A 14,762-nucleotide genomic window follows, 5' to 3' on the forward strand; every position below is an offset into this window, starting at 1 on the left:
CATATTTGCCTTTTTATTCATAATGTTTTTAAAGGTGCTGCTATAATAAAATGATGAAAATGTGGTTTGGAGTCAGACCTTTTCCAAAAAATAAACCCCAAAAAAACACATCTGCATCCATACTATCACCTCTGAAGTATGTAAACATGTCTTTACCCTCTTGGGTTCATGGTTCTTACCCTTTATACAGTATATGTTTTTACCCAGTGATAAAATAAACATAATAAATTGATTTACATATTGAAACATTAGTCAAGTAAATAAAGTATATTAAATCAATACAATTTTGAATACTGCTAATAACAATATAAAGTGCAACAAACTTCTTGAACAAGGAGTTTTATTTTCTTTGGAAAAAGTATTCAATAAAAAAACATTAAAAAGAAAAGGAAGGTCATTAGGGAGTCAAAAAGTAATTTACATTGGTCAAGGATGTGGTGAAATACATATTTGTTGTACATTTTAAATGGTTTATGTGGGTAAATAAGCCTGAGACAACCAAATTGGCTTGTTTCCTTGGATCCAATTACATTACGTTTTCAGATTTTAAAAGGTAAATTGGAAAAATGAATGTGAAAGTTGAATGCATCACCTAGCTCCCTCAGTCGTTACAATACATAACTCATACATAGACATAATAAATGTGGCTGTAACATTTGTTTGTTAGGTTGTTTAAGGAATACACATAAAACACCATAGATTGCAAATATTAACAAGTAATGTACAGTTAGAAAACAAACATTGTGTTTAAACCTCAAGAGTTGTACAAGTGTAAACTGCATGTGTGAATACAGGTTGATGTATATACAATGTATTACGGCAAAGCTGTATTGGGGCTGCAAAAATGTAAATAATAATGCTCAAGATAGTTGATTTAACAGTTTGTAATGTTTGAATACTGATTGAATACTCCCTGTTTTGTTTTTAAAGAACCAAAAAAAAAAGGACTGAGGTTGTGTTTTTCATTATCTGATGAGAGTAATGTTATTGTTAAGTGATGTGGTTATTGTAGTGGCAGCAAAGATCTCGGGAAGCACCAAGTTGCACTCTGAGTTTTTTTACTACAAGTAGATTTTTGTCACAGTAACATGATGTACAATTGACGAGAACAACGTGTCTGCTTTCCTTCCTCTCATTATGAACGCTGCACCTTTTTGACGTTGTCGCTTCACAGTTACGCTGTGGTGTGTGGTAAACTTTTCCACGTTGCCCTTTGTTTCACTTCTCACTTCTTTAGCATTTATAAAAAGTTCAAAAGATGTTAATGCTTGCTGAAGAGTTTGAGAAATTACAGTTTGTGTCGTTCGTCAATATTTACATCAGTTCAGACCACAATTATTTAAAAAATGCAGCAGCATTGTGCCTTAACCCAAAGACTTTTTCAAGTTCAAAACAATATGGAGGTAAAGCACCAAACAGGATGTACAGCTGCCTGTCTCAGAAGGTTTCCAGAGGTGTTCATGCTGTTGACGGTCGGATGTGGAAGAGTTTTTATATACAGTAGCTTCCAATCTTCGTAGAGCCAAAATATTTACAATCCGTTTAGAAAACTGATCAACAATGGTGGATATTAAATCATTTTTTCAAATAGTCCTTAAATGTACTGTCAACATGTCAAATGTTTCAACAGAAAACCAGGATCCAAAGGCGTCCATGATGTATTGCTGAAGGTAGAGAACGTTTATGAGAATCGTCAGATACAGTTCAGAGTGATGTGACCAGGGGTTTGGCTCCTCAGCAGCAAATCACAACCGATTCTGTTTCAGCCGGTCTATGTGGTAACAGAGTTTGAGCGCAGGTCCCAACTTCAGTCCTAGATACTTCATCATCATCTCACTTTTCAGCAAGAGCAGAGCGTCTCCGTCTATCTCCTGAAACACATCACAGAACAGTGTCAGAGCCTTGTATCTTTGATAAGAGAAGGCTCTTGGTCATTTAGCGCAGACTCACATGCTTCCTGAAGGATTCAGCGTGGGGGCCCAGGGCCTGGGGGTCAGCATCTTTGATGAACCAGACGACTTCCTCCACCCCCCACCTGGAGGGGTCTTTACCCGCAGGACGCTTGGACTCTGCGGAGTCTGGAGTGTAAGCTGGGGAAAGGTGGAGGAATGACTCTTAATTTATCAACAACATTGGGATCCAATAAACAAAACAAACTAATAAACAGTCTTATATGATAACCAACAAGATAATAGCTTAGTGTGTACCTAATGAAACTGTTTTATTTTAGAACAGGAGCTAGAGGAGAATGTTAAGAATATATGTATGTGAATGTAGTTAACTCTTATCAATCAAAACATATGTTATACTAAAGTATACCAAAATAAATCCCAGGAGACTATGTCGTAAAAATATAGTCACACATGTAAAAAAAAAACATATTATAGTATGTCGAAAGATATCGGAACAATTACATGGTATATAGTATGTTGAAAAAAGTCAAAGTATAGTATGTCTAAACATTTCAGAAAAACAACATAGTATGCAGGAAAATAAAATGGTATGTGGAAAATATATGAAAGAAAAAAGTATAGTATGTCTAAATATATGAGAAAAAAGTCATTATGTATGTTGAAAAACAAATAATAGTATAGTATGTCAAAATCAGGAAACCAACACATGTCGAAAAAAAGTCATACAATAATATGTAAAAAAAGTTACATTGAATATTATGTCATTACAAATTATTAGACTGGTATGTCAAAACATATCAGAAAAACGACATAGTTTAGTATGTCGGAAAAAAAGGTCATAGTATAGTGTGACAAAAATGCACACACTCCTCCACTGAACTAATGCGGTCTATTTAGGCTGCGGCCCCACGAGGACGAATTCGGTCGTTTGCGTTACTGTTTAGTGTCATATAGACCGTTCGGCCCCACGAGGACGACCGAATATGGCACTAAACGACTGAGGAAACGACAACGGGTCCCAAGGTGGATAGAAAGGCATACGCAGCTCTCTGGGGGGTCAAACGGCTCCGTGTGTGCGCCCTATACGGACATTTTCAGATCACTGATAGTGATTGCGCAATAGCCCCGCCTCTCCCCACCTCTTCTGCTCACCTCCGCTTACCCCGCGCCAGTGCTGAAGTGTTTCGCCACCAACAACAACAACAATGGCGGATCGCAGAGTTGCTATCGTGCTCCGGACGCTATTGACCATGCTACAGTTGTTTGTGCAACATCTACAGCAATAATGATGAGGCAATAGCCCCGCCTCTCCCCACCTCTGCTGCTCACCCCCGCGTCAAAGTAAACTGCACCCTGAATTCAGATTATTTATCTTTCTCTCGCGAGTGAAGTCTAATCTGACAGGACGGAGACACGCAGCTCTGCTCCCCTGCAGCTCCTCCCGCTGCAGCAAAACACACACTTCAAGTCAGATCATCACCCTTAGCTATTTTAATTACCTCTCAAACTCCCTAAACTAGTTATAACAATGTTTATTTTTACTGTCGGCCGGGTCACTCATTACTGGATGAGCTGCTGCATGAGACAGACACTGACGCTGTCTGAAGAGAGGGAGGAAAAAGAGAGGCTCCGTGTATTTTATCATTATATTATATAGAGTCGTTATTCATTTGTTTTAAAGCTCAATAAATAACAAAGAAGACCTTTGACCGGCACTTTTATAATTGTGTCCGGAAGATTTCAACTTTAATACACGCTGACTGGCGAAAAACTCTGCCCGGTTCCCTCGGTCCCCACCGCGGAGAATAAACAGAAGGGCAACCATGACAACCATGCTTCTTCGCTGCTTTTGTGGAGGAAGTTACAGCGCCACGTACAGGCTCGTCATATGTACTGCAGCTTCTCCAGCGGTTGGAGCTAAACGGAGCGGTCTCGTGTGGGCAGACACTATCCAGATAATTATTGCATGTGGACGGAAGCCGTTTGCGATTGCGTTTGCGTTAATCCTATGCGTTTAGCCGTTTTCGTCCTCGTGGGGCCGCAGCCTTAGGCGGTCAGTGCACACACCTGTGCAGGGGGACCATGGCTGTACAGGAGCTTTACAAGCTTTGGTACAAAGCACTTTTATCTGTATCAAAGATCTAATCAGAGGAAATGAACTGGCAATGCAAAGTACAAAATGCAGCCTCACCATTCCTGTTGACTTCCTGGAAGCTTCCTGGGCTTGATGCTTGTCTGCACAGGCCCATTGGGGTAGAGCAACTGCTGCCACGGTAACTATAGGACCGCTTTGGTGGGTACTGGGATGTCATGACATTGAAGGCAGAGTCGCTGGGATCAACAGCATAACGCTTGGAGTCCATTGGTGGGTCGCATAGGAAGTCATCAGGCATGGACGTTTCCGCTAGAAGAGGAACGACAGGAAGTAGTATCAATAAAGACACATGTTGGAAATGTATGATGTGTCCCAATCATATACTTCTAATGAATACAATTAATTGTGGAACAAAAACAACATATATGCTGTGTTAAAGCCCCTTCCAGCTGTAACCATACGTCTGTGAAACGGTTAAAGGCTGTAAGTAATTCTTCTGAACGTGCTCCCCTTTGAGCCAAGCATTTTGCAGATTGTCAATAATGTAGATGCCTGCTGGTGCCTGCCGGGGCTGGGCAGTTATGGATTATCTCTCTCTGACAGATTTATAAGACAGAAATACTCTATTGAGATGATTTGAATTGCCTGTTGTTTGTGCTCAAGCAAAGGTCAAATGTATTTGTTTGTATTCCGAAAAATCTATTATGTGACTAGATCTGAGGATCACACACACACACACACACACACACACACACACACACACACACACACACACACACACACACACACACACACACACACACACACACACACACACACACACACACACACACACACACACACACACACACACACACACACACACACACACACACACACACACACACACACACACACACACACACACACACACACACACACACACACACACACACACACACACACACACACACACACGCAGTGATAACAATGATAAACAGCCCTCATACCCTACAGTACAATCTTAATATTTTCGCACTTTAGATACATATATATTTTATTGTCTTTTTTTCATTGTTAACACTATCTCCATTCTTATGCATCAGTTTTCTTATATTTTATAATAAATGTTTACTGAATATTATAAATAGATAACCAAATTCAATTTGTTTATGTTATAGAGGATCATTATTTGAAAGGGATTTGCACTGCTTGGAGAGTATCCAACACAATATCATAAAAATACTGGGACTATTTCGGAATTGCTTCTCCATTTCACCAGAGAAATGATTTACATCTGTTTGTAAGGCACCACAGGGAGTGAATGGTTTGTAGTGTGTGTGTATAAGTGTGTGTGTGTGCGTGTGTGTGTGTTCTTCTCTTCTGTATGTCTACAGTCTGACATCAAACACTTTTCATGATTTGTAAGAACAAAGAGCAAAGCGCTGGTCCTTGACACATGAGATTCCCATTCCCACCTCAAATACTCTAAAGGCGGTCTTTAAATATTTGCTTATTCAGAGCAGGACAGACCAAGAGGGAGAAGAGCAGTGAGAAAAAAATTAAAGCGAGAGAGAAAGGATGGCTGGATGAATGAATGTGTCTTTTCTCTTGTGGAAGAATTAAAAACAAGTCTGATTTTCTCTAGAGCCTAAGCAGGAAAGGAAAGCTCAGAGAAAAATCAAAGGGAATAACAAAGAAAGGTGTGTATTTCACATAAAAAAGAATGAAACATACATACTAAACCCAGAGACAGTTGTTTTGTTTTTGATTTAACATGCAGACATGCACAGGAGTGAAAAACAAGTCATCTGATTGTTTTATAGCACAAAGAAGAAGGATAAGTCTGTGTTTTAGCACCCAATGTAAGTCTCAGGGAAGCACACAGCTGAAAAAGATAAGATTCAACAGAAAAGAGAGGAAGCGAGAGCGCATTTGTACCATAAAGTCACACCAAGTGTAAAAAGCGCTATGAGCCCCTTTCTCAGTCAAAGGCTCCAGGTGTGAGGGTTTAATACAATTCATTAGACCTTGTAACCTGACCCCCCCCCCCCCTATAATTCCTGATTAGGATTGATACTTGGTACAGACCGATTCATGTTCGGGGATAGAAAAGCTGATAAAGGGGGAGATTTGTGATACCTGTGAGGGCTTGTGGGGTGGCAGAGTGGGGGACGATGGCAGCGTCCTGGGGGAGGGAGCCCATCTCAGGCTCTGGGGTGCTGCCGGGGGGGGAATTAGCGAGCGGGGACATCACCATCCTGGGCTTCAGCTACACACAGGAACACACACATACACTCAGATCAAGGATTCTGCTTTTATTTCATTACACGACAGTATACAATATTGGATTCCTTCTTCAAAAATCTTCCTCATACAACACTGCCCGTTGGTAGCCAATGTAGCTGAAGCTAATGAGGATTTGGTCATTTGACTAAGAAATATTCATCGGCTTGTGGTATTCAGCTCCCTTCACAGCTAACAGGAATCATTTGCACATACCACCCGCATTTTAACAAGACAAAGACGGTTGGAAATCGTCAAAGTATCCTTTAAGTGTTAGAAATGTTTTGACCCATGCATTGAACTAGATAAAAAGGCATCTACCTACAGCACCACCACTAAACAAATCTCAACAATAATGGCAACTCTGTACTATATCGTGATATAATGTTTCTACTACCAATTCCAATATCAATATTTTTTGTACACGTTCAATGGCCTATTAGTTAACAGTGCACCAATATCACAATGCCCCTGGTTCAATTCTGGCTTAGCATCAGTTCTGCATGTCATAGCCTCTAGCTCTCTATATTTCCTGTCTTTATGAACCCAGGAGGATGTTCAATAAAGAATAAATGCAAAAAAGGAAGGCAAAATAATATCAATGACAGTACCATACTAAAGACAAAATGTTGCAGTGTCCGTGCCTGTGTCAAAGCATTCATTAATGGTACATAGTTGAGTTTTTGACCACTGGTGGCATTATGGAGTGGGTCAATCATTTCTTCAGATCTACTACTGTATACCAACAGTTTTATTACATTATTCGGCACATAGAAAGTTGGCGTTAGTTATGTGCTAATGAACCTGGCAAAGCACCAGCTAAAGGCATGGGAGAAGACTAGCTGTGTAAATGTGGATGTAAATAATGCAAAGGATTATTTATAGTTGCAAACCAGGAAATGATCTGAACACATTCAGGAAATGAGAAAAATCTGAATGTGAACCTACAGTTTGTGTGTGAATCAAACGACGACCTACTGACCTTGAAGCCAGGTTTCCTGCCTCTCTTCTTCGGGACTTTGAGAGGCGACATATCTTCAACGTAGTGACTCTGGAACTCCAGTTTGCGGATCGGAGGCCGTCCTCTCTTCCTGCCAGGTACCTTACCCTGGGGCCCCGCTGAGAACTGGGGGCCGAGCGAAGAGGTCTGCATTTCTGAGCCGGCAGACAACGTACTCATCAGACCTGAGAGACAGACAGAGAGATTGTTAAATGCAATTTCGAGGTAACAGGAAGTGGCAGCTTTTAACTGCACGCACCACTGCTTCAGCAACCGGAAACTTTGATGTACCTGTGAGACAACCCCCTCGCACGCTTACACACACACACACACACACACACACACACACACACACACACACACACACACACACACACACACACACACACACACACACACACACACACACACACACACACACACACACACACACACACACACACACACACACACACACACACACACACACACACACACACACACACACGCAGAGAAACTAAAAGAAATAGTAGAAACAAAGCCACAAAAAGCTTTGTACTCCATCACACCCCTCCCCCGCTCTAACTGAAGATTGCAATACATATCATTGCTGCACAGAGAGACAAAGCCACACACACACACATACAGACACACACACACACACAGGGAGAGGAAGTGAAAGCAAAGCACATACCCATAACACCCACCCGATCAAACAATCAATCAACTGTACATTCACACACACACACACACACACACACACACACACACACACACACACACACACACACACACACACACACACACACACACACACACACACACACACACACACACACACACACACACACACACACACACACACACACACACACACACACACACACACACACACACAGCAGTGCTTTCAAGTGTTTTGTCCTTTACCATTCATTCACATGGCCATGACTTTCACAATGCTTCCCTCTCTCCATCATTTCATTCATGCAACACAATGGCTTACCTGAAATGTCCCTTGAATGAAGCTAAGTCACTCTGTGCAGATTGCGCTTTTCAGAGCGCCTGGTTTTTCTTCTAAATACCTGTCTTACTTCTGATATATATATATATATATAATACAGATATGGACTGATTTGAGTGCAGATTCAGGCAACTGATATAGAATAAATACATCTTCTTGCGCTGTCTGAAGTATTTGGCAATGCATACAAAAGGACAAACTGAGACAGACAGAGCACTTGAATATGCATGATGCCTTTCAGTCCAAACCACACAGAAAGAGGCTTCAGATTTAGCATAAAATGATGATTGTGAGCATTGCCTACCATGCACAGCCTTCTGGTGGTCTCCGTCTGTGTGATGCTTCGCTCCAGCAGCAGGTTTCTGAATAATCCCCCCCGACAGCCTGCCTCTACTGTTCTCTGCTGCTCCACACTGTCAAGACGCCGGCAACTCTCTCTCTCTTCCTCAATCACCTTCCTACGAAACAACCCCCTCCTCCTCTTTCCCTTCTACCCCCTAACCCCCTTTATTATGTGTCCCCCTTCAGTCGTCATAGCAACACGCCTCTAACATCCCGCGGCAGTCGCAGACGTGCTGAGCTCAAACGATGTGTGTGTGTGTGTGTGTGTGTGTGTGTGTGTGTGTGTGTGTGTGTGTGTGTGTGTGTGTGTGTGTGTGTGTGTGTGTGTGTGTGTGTGTGTGTGTGTGTGCGCGCGTGTGTAATGTAATTACAGTTGCTGCAGCTCTGGGTTTTTTTCTCTGTCTGTCTACAAAAAAAGCTCAGAGCGGGTGACAGGGGATTCACGCTGCGCAGTGTTTTGTGCTACAAGCGTTCAGGGTTACAAATCTATCCTCAAATTGTTTCTGAGGACATTTCTGCACAGGAAGCATGTCCACAAATTAAACCAATGTGTTGAAATCTTTGAGTCACACTGAATGCTTGAACTTTTCGTCTGGCTTCCAGGTGAAGGGATCGATTTCTCTGTAAACATCAAAAGCATCAAGTAGAAGCCCTTCAGGATTACTCTGCTGCTTTTGTTTGGGATAAAAAAAAAAAATCATATTGCTGTCAAAGCTCACAGCCTTCCTTTTATTTATAGACTTCCTGTATACTGCTTTTGCCTTATCTATAATAAAAAAAGTACACATGGAAAGAAAAAAAGACCAGCCAAAGGCAAGGTTGAACGTTTTTTGCTCGCCGTGTTGTACTATTTGAAAGAAGAAGCCGGCTCCAGAGGACTTATTTGCTCCACGTGTAGAGTAAGTCAGGCTTTTCCCTCCCTCACCACCATATATTGATTAGTTACGCTCAGGTTGCTATGCCGATTCCTATTCGCTGTCAAAGGAGCCACACTGCTGCGTTTTAACGCTCAATCAAAATCAGGTTAACCTTACACAGAGAGGATCAAACCCCGGCGTGCCCTCCATCGCACGCAGAGCCGCTGTGTAAAGAGATTTGTCAGGAGTCGACTCACAAGCTGTTTTAATGTGACAGGCCAGACAAATTGCAGCATTTCATTACTTGTAGTCCACACATAATAAAAAAAGGGGGGAAATAAACTGCAAGGTGAGAACAATAAGAGCTGGGACACACTGACCATGTGTGTGTGTGAGGGAAGGGACCCATAAATCATAAAAGTAATTACCCAGTGAGATTAATCCTGATGTCCCTCCTCAATCAGTCCTGTCCCATTAGGACGCATCACATTACAGACAGAGACAGAGAACAGATAATCATCTTTTGCTTAAAAATAATTACATATGAAGGAAAGGGCGGGGGAGCCCATTAACACTGGCTGAAAATATGAGGCAGCAACATTTTTTTCAGCAGGCGAAGAGGAAAAGATTTGCACCACTGAGCCTTTACACAATACATTTGGGACCGCTGCCTCATTTGTCTACGGCTAATTAAGCAATTAAGAGATGTGTGAAACCCTGCACCCAACGTGATGCTCTAAATAAGGGATGTGTCTATTTTTTGGAAGCTGAATGAGCCACAGTAATGGCCACAACAATGATCAGCAATGATTAGCATAACTTAATCACCAGCTTCAGGGGATGGAGAATTGTATGTGTTTTCAATTTTGCAGAGGGAAAACTGCAATGAAGTGAATTATGCTAATGCATCACTAAACTGCACGCGCACACATAGATATATAGACAGTTTAAGGGTTACACACATACTAACCTGCATGCATAACATCGCAAGCTTCGCCTGGTTGTCTACAATGAATAGTGTGTGTGTTAGTGTGTGTGTGTGTGTGTGTGTGTGTGTGTGTGTGTGTGTGTGTGTGTGTGTGTGTGTGTGTGTGTGTGTGTGTGTGTGTGTGTGTGTGTGTGTTCTCTAATCAATGTAACCAACCCCCTGAATTTATTTACAGCTCAGGCAGGGCGTCGCCATGGAAACAGAAGGTAAAAATTGGATCCAGTGCCAGAGTCATGTGATAAGGTGGGAATAAATAAACAACAATGTCTGTATTAAATATAGGCACTCACACACACACATAAACGGCTGCTCCTTATCTCCACTGAGCTCCATAATAACAGAGCCCACTCCAGAAAGAGAGGGAGGGTGGAGGGTATTGCTCTTTTCATCAGCTGTGGGCCGGGGGGGAGGGGGGACATTTGATAAATCATATACAGGAATATTTAAATGCCCATATCTCACACAAACATTTCTGAATATACAGCACAGTTTTAAAATGACTTCTTGAGTTGATTTATTTTCCCTAAATTATGATAAAGAGGCCCTATTATGCTAATTTCCAGGTTTCATATTTGTATTTTGAGCCTGACATGTTTACATGCTTTATTGTTCAAAAAGCTCTTTATTTTTCTCATACTCTTTTCACCCTCTGCCTGAAACCAGAGCCCAGTCTTCTCTGATTGGTTAGCTGTCCGACTGATTGGCCAACAGCTTAGATGTCCCGCCCCTTAGCCTATTACGTACAATGTGTTGGAGCGCTAGCCAATAGAAGCGTGAGTGTTATGAGTGATGTCACTATGTGTCACTATGTAATTACAAATATATTTAAACTTTAAAAAGTAAAAAATATTTCAGTACTTTTTAATCCACTCGATTCCTTTACAGCTGTAATTACTCATTACATTACAGATAAGTAGCCTACTTTATATACAGAATATAAGAGTTATGCATTGTTTAAAATATGAGAATCCAATTTAATTCAACACATTTTAATGCATCAGTAATCAAGTAATCCAATAAGATAAAGTGTAAATGTAAATAAAATGTAAGGCAACGTCATATTATTTATAATAATATAAAAGTGACATTCAAAGAATAGGAGGTTTATTTAACTTTAATATTATTTAAAGAAGTCTAAGAGACGTTTAGCTAAGATATAGGCTATTTGATGAACTAGTTACGGTAGGCCTATATTTAATTTACATATATTTAATATAGTTAGTAAAGGCAATCCTAAATACCCGTTACATTTCAGCAGATACAGGGAGACTGGCAAAATCATTCTTTCAAAATAAAATGCTGAGACTCACTTTTTAAAAACAAACTCTTACTTTGAGCGCAAGTGTCGGGGGGGCGGCACCTCAGCCTCCGCCCAACTTGCTGTGACTCCGCCTCCAAGTCCACCAGCTGCCAGCAGCCCCGCCCCCGGTTGTCGCGGTGATCCAAACGCAGACGAAGGCGTACCCCTTTGCTTAGGACGCCAGGTAACCAGGCAACGTGACCAGGAGGAGGAGGGGCTAGTTCCAGATAGGATTCTGGGCTTGAGTCCCGCCCACCTCGCAGCCTCATGCCCTCTCAGCCCAGGGGGAGGCGAGATACATCACACTGGAGGAAAAGAGAGAACACTTTAAAACGACAATACATTTAAAATATGCATGGATTGACCTGCTGTCAAATGTGAATGTATTAATAATTCAATTCTACTGATCACCTTTTGCTCATAACGAAGTGCTCGAATATTACACTTCTTAACATTCATTTTATCCTCAACCATCCTTCAGACTTTTTAAACCACAAAAATGTGAGTGGAAACTTTAAATACCAAAAACAGAAAAGAAAATGGTCGGAGCATTGTGTAATTAAACCAGTGTGTATCCAGAGGTCAAATAAATAAAACTGGTTGCTAATGGGAGAAAATGACTTTGCTAAAAGAATTAGGGACAATCTGTCATATCTACTGTTGGAGAGAACACCCAGGGGTTTATTTACTACTATCAGGCAGCAATTATTCTGCCTGCATGGAAGTGAGATGTTGCATTGCATCATCAGAAAAACACATCTAAAGCACTCTTACTACACACAAAAGTATGTATTTACTAGGGCTGCACGATATTGGAAACAACTGACATTGCGATATTTTCTTCCCCTGCGATATATATTGCGATATGAAAAAATACAGGAAGAAAAGACAGTTTTTTTCAAACCATCCTTTCTTGAACTGTTATGCTATACAATTGGTATTTTTTTAACAATATTTAACCGGATGAACGATTTGAGTCACGGACTTCTGGATCTTGAATTATCAGAGCAACAAGCTGAGCTAGCTCGGTTATCCTGCTGTGATCTGAATGGATGTGATTGGTGGTTTGCTGTGCATGCAGAGCCTGCATGTCACTCACTCAAGTACCCCTGACATGAGAGCCGCGCGAGTTTTCCTTTTGTAGCAAGCAGCAAAATAATTGTAACATGACGTGTTTGAGTTCAAAAAAAATTAAATCTAAAAAAAAAAACGACACGATATATCGTTCAGCCCTAGTATTTACAGCACAGTATATATGATTTAAATAAAGTCTGACAGTAATGACACATTTATCAATAGGGCAATCAACCATAAATAATAACTTAAAACAGCAAGAATCTTGAAAGTATATTAGCTTAACTATAGCGAAAAGGAAAAGGGCAAAAATGTTTCACCGAACCAAAACCTAGTAAAAATCACGTTTTTTGGTTTGTTTACAAAAAGTGCCACTGAATAAAAATCAAAGGAAAATGGGACATTAAAGAGCAGATACAATATTTTTGAGAGCTGAACTATCAGCTTCAATCAACTAAGAGAGGAAAAAATCTGCCCTCAACCCCAATATAAAAAAGAAAAGTAAAACGAAAGATCAAACAGACATCCTACAAAAAACATGAAAGAAGATGCGCACACACACACACACACACACACACACACACACACACACACACACACACACACACACACACACACACACACACACACACACACACACACACACACACACACACACACACACACACACACACACACACACACACACACACACACACACACACACACGGGAAGATTCCTCTGTTTCTATCTAAGGCTCTGAGTCCCATGAGAGAAGAAAACTACTTTATCTTGCTACCAAAACACTTGTGGTTTGGAGCTTTGCCAGAAGTGAATCTGGAGAGATTTCTTTAACAAAATCACACACAAAGGTGAAAGGACCAATAGTGTGCCACCCTGCGAATGTATTTCCCTCTGCAATACAGTGCTGACAGACCTTTCTTTATTAAAAAGCTTTTTCAAACAGTGTCTTACAAAAATAATTAGAAATAAGGAATTAAGTGAATGGATTCAGTCAGACCATATACAGGTGGACTTGGTTGCTTTAAGTAATGAATTACAAAATATAGTGATGATAAATGGCACATTTTGATCTCAGGCCTTGTTTTTAGCTCTGGTGCCTCCATTGTCATCCAGCATTTTTGATCCCTTAGAATAAAAAATCTAAATAAATTCCTCGCCAACAAAACAAAAAAACACTTTGCAGGAACCCACAAGGTTGTTCATGCTGTCTGCATGGACTTTTTCTTTGTGTGCAAATGAAGTCCTTCTGCAAAGTGCACTCCTTTATCAAACTTTTTCAAGATGTTGCGAGTTATAGCTGTTACACACAACTACACTATACCACTGCTTTTGCAATGTGGCCTCAAGCAAATTCAGTCTGGTTTGAAGGGATGTGAACGATTAACTGTCTGCATACTCCACATACATGTGTGCATAACCTGACATTTGCCCCATCAACTTTTTTGGAGATAAAAATAGTTGTTGGTCTAAATATTTAATGCTCTAAAACAACACTGTCACATACTGTATACTGTAGATCAGGATGTTAGTGAAACCAAAGGTGAGACTGAGTTTAGTCAAATGTATGATGGAAATTGGATATTGAATATGCAAGCAACATCACATTTTAGCAGGGAACATAAGGCTTTTCTATAGTATTCTCTATAGATGGACTGCACTGAAGTGAGTTTATAATGACCTTGTTGTGGGTTAAATACAGTAGTGTGGGATTATGCCACTGTGTAGGCTATGTTACACAATGTTAATGATGATAAGAGATGCCTTTAAGTTCGGTTTTGTGATAGAGACTCATATTTACCTAGACCTATATCTTGTTGTGGTCGACTTAACGGACGGAATTCATACCTCCAGGGCAGGTGGACTTGCTGTAGACGCTGAGCCGGAGCATGGAGCACCAGAGGCGGCTGGAGCACCAGGGAGCCCTC

The 14,762-nt window shown here is 40.8% G+C and overlaps 1 protein-coding gene across 2 annotated transcripts; it reads right to left on the minus strand.

Annotated features, from left to right (window-relative positions):
* Window positions 1-323: 323 nt before the first annotated feature.
* Window positions 324-12,006, minus strand: scml4 (Scm polycomb group protein like 4). 2 transcript variants are annotated; one of them, XM_034076065.1, is made up of 6 exons: window positions 11,792-12,006; window positions 7,256-7,458; window positions 6,130-6,259; window positions 4,105-4,317; window positions 1,951-2,090; window positions 324-1,871 (listed from the first exon to the last, which is right to left on the minus strand). In XM_034076065.1, the coding sequence occupies exons 2-6, from the start codon at window positions 7,451-7,453 to the stop codon at window positions 1,746-1,748; spliced, it is 807 nt and encodes a 268-aa protein (XP_033931956.1). In that variant the 5' UTR covers window positions 7,454-7,458; window positions 11,792-12,006; the 3' UTR covers window positions 324-1,745. The 2 variants fall into 2 exon arrangements, with proteins under 2 accessions (XP_033931956.1, XP_033931957.1); XM_034076066.1 differs by lacking the exon at window positions 11,792-12,006 and adding an exon at window positions 8,578-8,695.
* Between the last annotated feature and the right edge of the window lie 2,756 nt (window positions 12,007-14,762).

The sequence above is a fragment of the Pseudochaenichthys georgianus genome, chromosome 24 (assembly GCF_902827115.2).
Source record: "Pseudochaenichthys georgianus chromosome 24, fPseGeo1.2, whole genome shotgun sequence".
In the NCBI taxonomy this organism is placed as follows: domain Eukaryota; kingdom Metazoa; phylum Chordata; class Actinopteri; order Perciformes; family Channichthyidae; genus Pseudochaenichthys; species Pseudochaenichthys georgianus.